Source organism: Bradysia coprophila (genome assembly GCF_014529535.1).
Source record: "Bradysia coprophila strain Holo2 chromosome IV unlocalized genomic scaffold, BU_Bcop_v1 contig_81, whole genome shotgun sequence".
NCBI classification, from domain to species: Eukaryota; Metazoa; Arthropoda; class Insecta; order Diptera; family Sciaridae; genus Bradysia; species Bradysia coprophila.
In genome coordinates, this window is record NW_023503375.1 from 2,560,084 (window position 1) to 2,574,236 (window position 14,153).

Genomic DNA, 14,153 nt, shown 5'->3' on the forward strand with positions numbered 1-14,153 from the left:
GTAAATGAAAAGTTTCTTAATTTATGTAATCAATTACAGCATAACCAGAGTATGTCTGTAAGCGAAACCAACTACTTTGTTGGATTTTTTGATATTTGGTGTTAATTTTAATTTTTCTAAAATTCCTAACGCATGTGATTTTGTCGCGTAGCTTTTACCGTTGTTCTAAATCATAAGCGAAGTGAAACATAACCATTTTTCCAAACGCCTTTTTCTTATCAAAAATTTAAAAGAAATTACCAAAGTTATCCCAAAATTTACCAATGAAAGTAAATAGATAGGTATGGCCAAACGTTCAAATTACCGGAGCACATACGGATTTGCAAGGCGCCACCTCAAACGAACTCATTTCTAGTGCAAATTTCAACTAGAAATGAGTTCGTTTGAGGTGGCGCCATGCAAATCCGTATGTTCTCCGACTTGTATGGACTGGCCATACCTACTTATCTACTTTCATTGAAAATTTACAACACTCAATTTTCCTAAAATTTGGTCTATCTTCTGTTAAATATACTGATAAAAAATCTTTTACTTCTTTTGATTCAACTGTAACATACGATCTATATAAGAGAATAGGTAGAGCTTATCACTTATTTTTGTCGTTATATGTTATTATCGATAATAGGTGAATAGTCTCGTTTCTTAAAACTTTCGGCCCAGTTTCAACGGTCCTGGGCATTTCAAAATTTGCGCTACGAGGCGCAACGTTCAAAAAAATTACTTTGTATGCGAAAAAATAATTTAAAAAATGAATTCTCTCCCCCCTGCGCCCCATCTAGCTTCGGTCCTGTTCTGACTGAAGGCACTGTAAAGTTTTATTAAACTAATTTTCCTAGTTTGTTTGCTAGAGAGAGTATTGACAGAAACAACGATTTTCGTACATAGAAGAATTTTTTTTGTACACAAAAAAGATAGGCTTAGTACTTGATGAAAATTGAAAATTCAGGGGTCAGGGTCAAAAACTGGGGTTTTGCAGAAATTTACTTGGGTTTTCGGTCCTTTACATGAAAAATAATGACAACTATTGTACAAAAACATTGATTGCGTAAACCTGACACATATGGCTATTCATCTGTTATCGATAATGACGACAAAAGTAATGACAAGCTCTGGATAATATGGTCCTTTATATAGGAAAATGCATGTTAAAAAATGGAAGTACAAGATTTGAAATCAACCGATTAAAAATACTTTGATCGATGTAAGTAATACACCCGATAATAACACTCGTCATATGCTTGCCGTCTGTAACAGGTCAAACAGATGTTACAGATCCTGGATAAGCACAATATTGATTCTATCGAACCATATCTTGGATAATGATAATACTGATTCTTTCGCGCCTTGTCTTGGATAAGGAAAATATTGACAAAATACTTTATTTATAAAATCAAAATTTTTGTGTACAAAATAATTGTTTCTGTGTAAATACAAAAATGATTGTGTAACAGAATCATACCACTCTTAAGCACTCGAGAGTGCTATGACCAAAGTCATTTTTTGTGTACAAAAAATAATTAAATCGACAAAAGTATGCTCTTAGGAATACCGATTACTCTGACTCTAACCGACAGGCTTTTTGAGGTCACTGTCTTTCTTCGACAGAAATATTCTCGGAATATAGAAACTAAATGCTACTGTTTCATTCTGAACTACCAGTTTTAGTCTAACACAGAGAAACCACCTCACCGAAAGTTAATTTAAAAACCAGATTCTTAGTAAAAAAAAAAATCTAATGAAAAACACCAGACGTCAATTTAAATTTGATTATTTTACAGCTCAATATTTTTAATGTCTCTTCCACAAAAAATGCAATTTCTTCTCAAGTGTATGTACAATCATAGTACAAATTGGCCAAATAAAATTTAACGATATTGAGAAACTGGATGTACTGTGTACAATTTAGAAATTTTAAATAAAGAAAGACAGAGCCAGCAATTACAATAAATTGAACAATAAAGATTCGCTGTAATGATCCCTTTTTGTAACCCGCTGAATGTTATACTCTGAATATTCGAAGTGTTGAATTATCGTTTTTAATTTTCATAAATTTCCTTTTATATTACTGTACCGAGACTTACTTAAATATGATTAAAATCACTATAGGTGTACCACATATATAATAGCCCTACTCACGTTAAAAAAAATTGGTTCAGATCTTTCGGAGGAATGTCGATTTCGTTTCTTTATCGAATCCTAAACAATTCTCTAGAACATCAAAATTGACAAAAAATTGTTTCCGAGTCGCGCAACGCATTTGAAGTTTACATGAAAACGCATAGAAACGCATGGTAACGCAGAGAAACGCATGCATTTTCGATTGCGTTGCGCGACTCGGAAACAATTTTTTGTCAATTATGATGTTCTAGAGAATTGTTTAGGATTCGATAAAGAAACGAAATCGACATTCCTCCGAAAGATCTGAACCAAATTTTTTTAACGTGAGTAGGGCTAATATATAATATAATATTCAAATAAAATATTTTGTAAAACTCATGTTAAATTTACCCGTTCGTATTGTTTGCATAATCAACCGCCAATGTAAATTACCATATGAGAGAATTTATTTTGTGTAACAATATTGTTAACATGTCTTGCAACTTTAATTATTGTTTTTAAGTCAAACGTTTTATCCATTTACTTTACCATACGAAAATTTTTGTTATAATTCAATTTTTTGTTTCGTTTCGATTTCGATGATGTAAGGAGAAATACAAAATAAATTCCAATTACTCTTTCGGTTGTCCAATTGTCCATGTCCGTTGATCGGTACAAACTGATAATAAATAATTACAAAATTCATTGTGTAATGAGTGAGTTTTATTAATATTCCGATAGGTTGGTGGTCCTAAGATAAAATTGTCAATGGAATTTGTTTTTCTCTTTCTGTTCAGCATATTTTAATAAATCGATTGTTAATGACTTACGCTGCTGAGGGGCGAAGGTATCACATTGTATAATACTTTGATCAATTACATTTACAATTCTTTGATTGTAATCAACTTCCTATATTTTTTCTTCAAGGCCCTACGGATGTTATAAGATTAATTTAATGATTATTAATCTACAGGTATCTACTTCAGTAAATTAAACGTTTCACGATTATAAATTGAAATCTAGTACTTCAACATGTGTTTTTTTAAACTTTCGTAAAGCCCTTATTACCACAAATATCTTCGATCCTCTTCATCTGCTAAACATTAACGTCTTTATTATCAAGTACTGTTCCCTTTAGTGGAGTTTCTATAAATCTGATATCAATAAACCACTTTCCATAACCTTTCAGTAAACAAAACAAATGCCGAAATAAGCAGCTGTAACCTTAACGAATTAGCCGAATTATGGAATCAATTAAGTGGAAAATTAATGAACAATGATCTTGAGTTTGATGTCTGAAATTGATTGTGAAATTAATTAATTCGAAAAATTGTAATTTGTCACATGTACTTCTATGACTGAGATGATTCGTGATATTAATTCCGACGGAACGTAATCCTTCTTGGGGTTGCCAATTTCATATTGTTGAAATTGAAGAGCGTTTTTCGATAACCCAAATTAGTTAGAACTTAAGAGTTGAAGTAGTAATTGAACGAACCTATCTAGGCTTGAAGCTTACTTTGTCAAGGAGGTCAGGGATGATATCATAAACTCAGAAATTACCATTTCATAAAATGCTACTAATTCATCTGTTATAGGCAACAACGCCTTTCTTATATAGCAAAATGTATGTCGAAACGGTCGAAGCTAATGAAGTACAAGATTTGCATTAAACAATAAAAATAATACAAGAGAAGTACTAGCAGATTCAGACACTTCTACATCATTATACGCTTTCCATCATGTGTGCCTCAAAACTGTGTGAAACTATGTCTTCCTTGAGTTGAACATTTACAGACCTTTCCTCTTTTGCATTGTAGAGGTGATACACCATTTTCCTGAGTCGGTAGCCCATCGGCATACATTTAAAGCATTAAACAGTTAAAAAACAAACAAAAAATCCTAAACCATTGAAATCCTAGCTTTGAAAAAAAACGAATTGCTTCACTTATCAATAGCCGACGACTTCTTTCATGATCGTTTTTTTATTACAAACTGTTGTAATTATTGCCTCTTTGAGATCAAATATCACCATGCCAGATGAACGGGTCAATTAATAATATAAAGTTGCGACATTTACAATGATGCATGAACAACTTTCGAATATGATGCTCCTATATAAAAAAAACAAAAGCTTATCTCGATTCTTCATCGCATGTTTAATTGACCAAATGCCGAGCATCATACTATGATGATCATTGTCTCTGTAAAAAAAATGTTTAACAAAAAATCGATTCCAGAGAAGAAAAAAAGTTTCGACCAAATTCGGCTGAAATATTTCTATAAATAAAAATTCTTTTTCTGTAGACAAGGTCGTTAAACCCATGAATCAATAGTGATCTAACAGCAAAAAAATGTACTTTTCCAATCCTTAATCAAGTCCAATCATTTCTCATTTAAATAATTTTTTTGTTTAATTTCAGATGCGGCGAAGATCTAGAATGAAGACTTTGAAGATACTACGGTTGTTTGCTCAAGGTAAATATTTTTTTTTTGGAATTCTATCAACAACACACGACCAGACCATGCCTACAATTTTTTCTGTTCCTTCTTTTTATTCACTTTTCTTCCTCACAATCGACATGTAATTTTTCATAATTGTTTCCATTTGGACAAATAATTAAATTAAATTTAAAAAAAATTAACCAAAACTGACACAATCATTAGCTACTTAATGACAGTCTTAATTGCGTTATATGTTTAAAAAGATATATTCAAAGAAGTGTGAGCTGTTTTTTCTCACTCTCTGCGTCTTTTTAATTTAAATTTAATTCGAATTTAACAATCGTGCACAATCAAGTAACTCACACAATTCAATCAATGAATCGCTTGTGGGGAATTTGGCGCGCATTGATAAATTGCAAATTAGTTTTGGGCATTTTTTTCACTTCGTTCATATTTAAAGCATTTCTATAAGGAAAACCTTGGCATTTTTTCTACATGCTTTGTGTAACTTATACTTGAACTTGATTGCATTATTATTAAACTGTCTATAAAGTTGTTTGCCACAAAACGGTTTTGATTTGGCGGAGTTTTTTTTCTGAAAAATTAATGTTGTGTTTGGGTGATTTATTGTTTGAGTCCGTATGCATGTGGTAGTTAACAAAGAGATTTCAATTTCATTTTTGCAATTTATCCATTCATGCAATTACTTCACATAGAAATCGATTTTGGCTGATATGTGAAGTGGGTAATTGAAATGAATGATTTATTTGTCCATTTATATTTTTTTATATCTTTTGTGTCTACGACTGTGACCTTGCAAGTTTATGTAATCCGAACACGGCTATTGCAAAAGCATCAATTGTTAAAGTCTCGGTTAAAGTCGAATCAGAAGCAAATCTCTAATGAAAACAGAAAACGCTAGTTGAGACCTTATATTGAAAGGATTGGTGTCTCAAGTTTACAGAGATACAGACATGACATGACAACTCTTACTGATGCAACGGACATTCCACTCATTGTATGTTCTATTTTCTGTAAACTTTTAAGAATAATTGCCAGAACACAGGCACTGATCTGTGGTTGTTAGTTAGAAATTTCTTTTCGAGGGTGTTATAGCGAGGGCCATAAGCAGAGCCCATTTTTAAGAATTTAATTCTTAAAAATCTTGATTTAAGAATTTAGGAATTTTGTATGAATTAAATTTCTAAAATTATGCCCTGGACAAAAGTCACACGAGAAAAGCAATTTCCTACTTTTCCTGAAGTCAACACAACGTGTTTCACAACGTTGAGAAATGGGGTTGTTTTCGTGACTAGATTTGATGTTATAAAACGAGCGAATTGATATGAGCTGAGAAAATGACTATTTTCGTGCCTACCTACGTTGTGTAATAGTAGTTTGTTGTGTTGACCTTGGGAAAGTTGGATGATTTTCTCTAGTGACCAGTGAAGAAATAAGAATTCTTCCTGGTAATTGAGGTAAAATTCGCAGCAGCCAAATTTAAAAAAACCAGATAGCCGTCTTACCCGAGTTGCCCGAATTTTTTTGGTCAAAGATGAAGTGTTTGTAGTGAATATTCGATGTATATTTATAGCTGATGAAGCAATCTTAACTAATGAAGTAAAAGATTTTTGTATTTAGCCCAAGACGATACTTTAAATAAAAGAAGTAGCAGGTTTCATCACTATGCATACCGTGATACGCTTACTTTTCCTACAAGGTTAACAATTGTCTATAGAGGCGATTAGTCTCAGTACATTCGTAAATCTATCAGAGAACAAATATGAACAAAGGGCATAGCAGGGTTAGCATGTAAAAAGTGCCCCCAAAGGAACTAAAGCATATGATACATCATTCGAAAGGTCTTGGCCTAGAACTACTTTTAGTGTAGTATCAAACTCCATAATGGAGTTATAGAGGAGTTATTGACGAAAATTTGAATTTTGTTTTTCATTTATTTCTCTCTAGTGTGTTGACGTAAAAATCTGTAACAATTCTCAAAAAATGTCTGTATGAAGGGTAACATCTGAGATTTTTATCAGATTTTTTGGACCCCTATTTAAGGGTGAAAAAATTCAGAGAAAAATTCTGCGATTTTATTCGTACGTTGGAGGTACAGAACTAACTCGGTATTTTGACCATTGATTGGTCTTATGGACATGTATTTTGCATAATTTTTTCAGATTTTTCAAAATGGTGGAACATATTCAATTTTTCGAAACAATTTTTGAGTGAATTTTTTAACCTAAAGGAGGTGTCCAAAAATTCTGCAAATAATCACAGATGTTACTCTCCATACAGACATTTTTTGAGAATTTTTTCAGAATTTTAAGTTACAGCCAACGGGGGATATAAATTATGGATAAAACTCACCCTCATACCCAAAAACTCATTCCTAGCGTGCTTCTAAGGGCTGATATTCTACCAAAAACCCCGTTTTGTTAATTCCAGTCAAGTTGCCGATCATATCTGATAATAATCTGCAGTTTTATGGAATTTTCTTTTTCGGTCGTATCGCCGACGCATTTTCCACAGGTAAAAATACACCCCTAACATGACCGAAAAAGAAAATTCCATAAAACTGCAGATTATTATCAGATATGATCGGCAACTTGACTGGACTTAACAAAACGGGGTTTTTGGTAGAATATCAGCCCTTAAAAGCACGCTAGGAATGAGTTTTTGGATATGAGGGTGAGTTTTGTCCATAATTTATATCTCCCGTTGGCTGTAACTTAAAATTCTGAAAAAATTCTCAAAAAATGTCTGTATGGAGAGTAACATCTGTGATTATTTGCAGAATTTTTGGACACCTCCTTTGGGGTTAAAAAATTCAGTCAAAAATTGTTTCGAAATATTGAATATGTTCCACCATTTTGAAAAATCTGAAAAAATTATGCAAAATACATGTCCATAAGACCAATCAATGGTCAAAATACCGAGTTAGTTCTGTACCTCCAACGTACGAAAAAAAATCGCAGAATTTTTCTCTGAATTTTTTCACCCTTAAATAGGGGTCCAAAAAATCTGATAAAAATCTCAGATGTTACCCTTCATACAGACATTTTTTGAGAATTGTTACAGATTTTTACGTCAACACACTAGAGAGAAATAAATGAAAAACAAAATTCAAATTTTCGTCAATAACTCCTCTATAACTCCATTATGGAGTTTGATACTACACTAAAAGTAGTTCTAGGCCAAGACCTTTCGAATGATGTATCATATGCTTTAGTTCCTTTGGGGGCACTTTTTACATGCTAACCCTGCTATGCCCTTTGGATGATCAATGTGTGGTTGTATGTAACGAAATATCAGTTAACATTTAACAACAGCGACTGACAAGGCACAGGAAAATGTCGTAATTTGGGAAATTTACAACTCTTGTCACTAATCGGGCTTTGCGAATAGCTTTCGTAAAACACTGATGCTACTCACCCATACCAACATTTAACCTGTCACATATGGTTATTCATCTGTTATAACGACGACAATAATCATGACAATCGGTGGGTAATATTGGCCTTTATTTAGTAAAAAAAATTGAAGTACAAGATTTGGAATCAACAGATTAAAAATACTTTGATCGATAGATCTGATAATAAGACTGGATATATGCTTACCGTCTTTAACAGGTTAATAAAATGCGAATATTTTCACTATCCTTCGATCGTACGAGTTCCTAAAATGCAAACGGATTTTTCTGTATTTACATTTTGATCGTAAAATGGATGTGGTCTTTCGTGTGTAAGAGTATAACAGCATGCATCTTTAAAATAAATAATATGACCGAACGTCGCATATACCAACCAAAAAAAAAATCCAAAACTTTTTATAAGGAAATCCGTTAGCTAACCAAATTTCATAAAGTTCACGGTCAGCGCGATATATTTGATTTAATTCACAGCATCCACTTATTGCCTTGTCCATCAATATCTACTAAGAAAAAACTGTTCCTTGGAAGCTCAAATATTATATAAATCAATTATCGATTTTTGAATGTCTCTACACCGAACCAAGACAGGCATTGTTTGGTTACTATTCACAAAATCCACATGCGAACCCATACATCAAACCTTTGAGAGGTGAATTTTATAGAGAACTGTCGAGTTTTTCCACCGTAATATATCTCGCAATAAATTCTGCAATACGCCGCAGGTAAATCGATAATATACAAACTCAGAAATTGTGTAACTATGGGTCTTCGACATTCTTCCTAGTGAAGATTGTGTCAATCAAAGCTGAAAAAAAAAATTGTCTAAATAATTTACACACAGCACATACTGTGCGCGGTTTAGAATTTAAAAACAAAAGGTCGTGCAATCTATGGAAGAGACTTGTTTAGAAACATGAATTTTGAACAAAAAATGGTAATAAATTTCGGTGAATACACTTCTTTAAATAACAGTAAAAATTCCAAAGCCTTGAACAATTAAACGGAGAAAAAAATGTTTACAAAAAAACCAAACTCTTTAAAAAAGCAATGCATCATCCTAGACAAAAAACCGATTTATTGTATGGCCTAGCGATGTGCACACTGTTTTTACTCTTACATTTTTTGACTAATCGAAAACATTCATTACGCTTATTATATTCAATGAATAAATGAATAATAACCACACATCAAGCTCACAGTATGAAAGAAAAGTAACTGAAGACGAAAAAAATATTTAAGAAACAAAAAATGTTTCATCGAATGTTTCAGTAAATATCAATAGAGATGATGTGATATGATTTGAGTTGTAGAGTTTGTTTTTTTTTTTCGTCTTCTTTGTCTCTCTGTTAATGTCGTTTAATTTGAACAAGAGTTGAATGAATTTCAAAAATAAAAGAAATGAAATGAAGATTGACTACTGAGTAAGATATAGCCAAATATCACAGACCACATATGAAGTTGGTAATTGATCGGTTGCATAACATAAAAATTAAACAAAAAAGAAGTTGCTTGTGAAAAGTACGTGCAAAAACAGAACTCACAGTTTTTTCTTCAGCGAATTGTTGATTGAGAAAGAACTGAACAGTTAGGTTGAATTAGAAGGGTACTTTGACATTTTATGCGATAATATCTTTGTAGCACATTAATGGAAAGTTAACTTCATTGATTCCAAGGCACATCTATCAAAATCTCTATTCGGATTGTTGCGAAACGGTGAAGCTCTCATCTGTTACCAACTTAGTAAACTTGTAAAGTAATAGATTAAATCTTGTTTCAATCTGTTGAAAATACTTAGATCAAAAGACGTACTTTGTTGGTTGTAATTACATTAATGATGTCTGAAGAGCACCACCACAGTTTTTACTCGAGTTTTTCAATTACTTAGAATTTCAATGAATAAACAAAAGTTTACTCTCTTCACATCAGTGTGGGAGGTCGCAGTGGTGAAAATGTTTATTTCGTAAAAGCGAAGAAGAATTAGACTTGTTTCAGCAAACAAGTAACAAGAAGATCTGTTACCAACAAAGGCTTCGAAAGTAAGCGATTAGATCTGGCTAATAAGACCTTATATAGAGCAAAATGTATGCTAAAACTTGTGAATTAATAGATTAAATCTTGTTTCAATCAGTTGAAAATACTTAGATCAAAAGAAGTAATAGATTGAGTGTAATTATACTAATGATAGTTTTTTCTCTAGTTACGAACAAGCTTAGTTTTTTAATTACTTAGAAGCTCTAGAAATAAACAACAGTTTACTCCCTTCACATCAGATGGAGCTCCTAATGTTGAAAATTTTGACTTCGTAAAAGCTGAAAATAGGCAGACATTTAGCATGTGAAATAAGAAGGGCACTTGCAGGTCTTATGGGCTAGACTCTGATTCAAGTAATAAGTAGTCAACTTAAAGATAATTTTTTTCATATGAGGTATCTTTCCATCAGCCGCTGACGGTAAGCGTTTATCGGTGCTTACAGATTTAACTCGTCGACAATAGGATAGATCCAACAAAATAATTCCTTGTAAAACAACACCTAGGAATTAACAGCGAAGACGAAAATACATTCTCCGTTTTCAATTTTTTGGTTAATTCTGCGGCGAATTAACTGAAAATCACCTGACATGTGTTGCCAAACTTACACTTTTTGTAATATCCAGTTCAGAATGTTGTCATTCTAAAGGTAGAGAATCTGGTTCTACACAATGTGAATTTTAAATAATCAAGTCCCTTGGGTGGAGAAGATCTGTTACCGACAAAGACTCCGAAAATAAGCGATTAGATCTGGCTAATAAGACCTTATATTGAGCAAAATGAATGCTAAAACTTGTGAACTAATAGATTAAATCTTGTTTCGACCTGTTGAAAATACTTAGATCGAACGAAGTAATAGATTGAGTGTAATTATACTAATGATGTCTGCTGAGGAGCATCAGCAAAGTTTTTACTCAAGTTCCGGATTGCTAATAAACAACAGTTCGCAATGTTGAAAATTTAGACTTCGAAAAAAACGTAGACATTTAGCATGTAAAGAAGGGCGCAGGTCTAATGGCAAGTAACAAGATGTTCACTTAAAGACAATTTTGGAAAATGATTGAGTGGTTTTGATTTCGATTTTCTGAAAAATTCACTACTAAGACGACAAACTAATTTATTTTATTTTTTTAATTTTAGGTCGCATTGTAGTCTTCATGATATTAGTCTTCTGCTCATTAATCCTAGGCGAACCAGGTGTAAGTTATATATCGACAAAATTTTCAATCCTTCACCCCCACTCATCGCATAATCTTTTCCAGTACTTAGACTTCGATAATTTACCGGAAACGAATTTCACATGTGCCGGTAAAGTAATCGGCGGCTATTATGCTGATCTGGAGACATCATGTCAAATGTTCCATGTGTGTACGATTGGACAGTTGGACGAACCTATGGATATAAAATTCTTGTGCCTGAATGGAACGGTACATAATCGAGTGATAAATTCAAATCACTAGCTTTAGCAACACATTTATGTTTTAGGTTTTCGATCAGGAGACACGAGTTTGTGAACGTGTCGATGAGGTTGACTGCACCAAATCGGAACGATTTTATTATTTGAATTTAGAGCTGTATGGGAATACAATGGTTCCGATTCCTGAAGGTAAGCTCAATGAGAAATGTGCTACATATGTGAGAGAGTCGACTGAAAGGTTCAATAATATTTTTTCAATTGCAGAAGAAGCTTCTACAACTAAACCAAGCACGACTAGTACAACAACTACAACGACGACGACCACAACAACAACGACAACTACTAGAAAACCGTCAACAACCATAGCAACTACAGTGCAGCCGCTAAATATCAGAACGGTAGTTCCTTTAAAGAAATTATCGTTAATATCGGTGAAGACAACATCGTCACCAGCCCATTATGTGACGACAACAGGCAAAAGTTATAATACTGACATAACAGATGAAGATGAGTACGATTATGAAGACGATTATCTAACAACCGACGGCAAAGATTTGCAAAATTATCACGAATCAGAGACCGATGGAAAACATGAATCCTTAGCGGAGCAAGTATTCTCTCCCGAACAATTTATATTCCGACAGAATAACGGAAAAAGTCAAAAGCATACAGTGAAACCGGCCATTTCATTCCAACAGCAACAGTTCCAAAACGGTGGGTCCTTAACGGTAACAAATTCCCATGTAACAGTCACCACACACACGTCAGAGGGACACACTAGTAATATCAACAATCCGAATAATCTTAACGTAAATAAGCAATTTAGCAGTAAGCCGAAAGAAACAATAGGATATTCTAGTAGTAGCACAACGAAGAAGCCCCAATTTAGTTTTTATATTGCGCCGCCGCAACCAACACCAAAGAGAATACCACTGTTGCCGCAGACCTCTCAACAAGGTCCACCAACCGGTCATCCCGGTCTGGCACAGATTCCTCCATTCCGCTTGCCAGCACAAGGATTTCGTCTACCGTCACAACAGCAGGAACACGATCTACAACAACATTTAATTCAACAACAACAACAACTCGACGAACAACAGAAACAACAACATTTACAACAACAGCAACAAGAAAAAGAACAACAAAAGCAACAAGAAGAACAAGAACAAAGACAACAGGAACACGAGAAACAACAGCAACTGGAGCAGCAAAAGCAGCAAGAACGTCTGGACCAACAGCAGTTGCTGACCCAACAATTGATCGATCAAAGTCAACCACAGCCGTCTCCATTTGAAGGCTATCGGCGCCACACTCCACAGGTAAGAAATGTACATTATGTATTGGATCGGCCGACACAGCACACATTCTATAAATTTCAGTTTTCTCCACAGATTTCATTGCGACTTCCCATAGAGCCGGAACAAAATCCACATCAAGAATTGTTAGGCTTTGAAAATGCTCACGACGATTTTCCGCTGAAAGAGCACAAAGATCTAAAACGTTCCGATCCACATGCCATCGCCACGTCAACAACCATTTCATTCACCAACTCTACTCGTCAATCGAGCCATCCTACATATCCAAATCATCATCATAACCATAAACCGTATCATGCTGACGAACAGCAGAAACCACAGCCGTTCAATACTCGAATTGAGACTAGCAGCCAGAACAGCAACTACGATAAAGTATTACTGACGCTTCAGGATCAATATATTCCGACACTGCCCAAGGTCATCATAACTGCCTCGGCATCGGTTAGCGATGCCAGCGGCAAGAAGCTTAACTATTCGGTGGGAAATGTAATCGGAACCAATGTCAAGCAACCGCCGCTCACGTACGACGAGTACAAGGAAGATGATGTGGTGTTGGATCCATTCTTTTTGGATGTACCGAAAATAAAGCCGCGACGACAGATTCGCGATGTGAATAGTAGAGATAAATCGAGTAATGCGGTGAGAAAGAAGCGGAAAAAATTTGTCGACAAGCCGTTGATTGAGAGAAACTAAATTAAATTAATTGAAATTATGGTATAGTTCGACAAGGTCACAATAGGTGATTTGTAAAGAATAAATTTGCTTTGGGCATAATAATTTGTATAAAAAAAAGTTCTTTTAAGAAACAAAATTTAAGCGAAAAGAGAAATGAGGAAAAACTGCGCAAATTGTATAAAAAAAAGTGCATAGCGACACATGAATCATAAAATGTTGAGTTTGTTAATTTTAAGGTTGAAATTATAATTACAAGAATTTATGAAGAAAAAAAAAAGATTTTCATTCATTGATTTTGCATAACTTTTGTTAACGAACCGATCCAAATCGATCGCACACAAAGAATGGATAGTGCAATGAGATTCACCTAGGTAAGTTAAATAGCTTTTTATATCTTCAGATCAAAATAAGTAGCAGAATAGATAAGATGATATGCCAGTCCTACCCGACAACGCGACAACACATGAAAAACTTAGTGCAAAGGAGATGCAAGATTTTGAGTAAGTCAGATGAAATTCTGTCACAAAATCGTGCATCTCTTTTACACTAAGTTTTTTATATGTTGTAAAGCCGTGTCGTATGTATTCAACATTAAGGTCACACTTCAAAATAAGCACCGCCGTCTTCACTGGACCAGAGCGAGAGGAAATATCGTCCGAGCTGGTGACATCTAGACTCTTTTTATACATCTTGTCGATATTGATGACTCTTAGGATGAGAAACTTCGTCTTGTAGAGTA

At 34.0% G+C, this 14,153-nt stretch overlaps 1 protein-coding gene and 1 long non-coding RNA gene across 3 annotated transcripts in view; both read left to right on the forward strand.

Moving 5' to 3' along the window:
• LOC119072404 (putative uncharacterized protein DDB_G0291608) overlaps window positions 1-13,490 on the forward strand; it is a 64,284-nt gene extending 50,794 nt beyond the window's left edge. Inside the window, exons 3-8 of one of the 2 annotated variants that reach the window (XM_037177621.1) lie at window positions 4,521-4,575; window positions 11,147-11,205; window positions 11,269-11,433; window positions 11,492-11,612; window positions 11,688-12,742; window positions 12,803-13,490. In XM_037177621.1, coding sequence (XP_037033516.1) covers window positions 4,521-4,575; window positions 11,147-11,205; window positions 11,269-11,433; window positions 11,492-11,612; window positions 11,688-12,742; window positions 12,803-13,432 — 2,085 coding nt within the window. In that variant the 3' untranslated portion in view covers window positions 13,433-13,490. The remainder of the gene's footprint in view (window positions 1-4,520; window positions 4,576-11,146; window positions 11,206-11,268; window positions 11,434-11,491; window positions 11,613-11,687; window positions 12,743-12,802) is intronic. The other variant, XM_037177622.1, reaches the window with a different exon arrangement.
• Window positions 6,318-7,573, forward strand: LOC119072410. The gene is made up of 2 exons (XR_005086857.1): window positions 6,318-6,463; window positions 7,524-7,573. It is a non-coding gene; the product is annotated as an uncharacterized LOC119072410 (long non-coding RNA).
• Window positions 13,491-14,153: the final 663 nt, after the last annotated feature.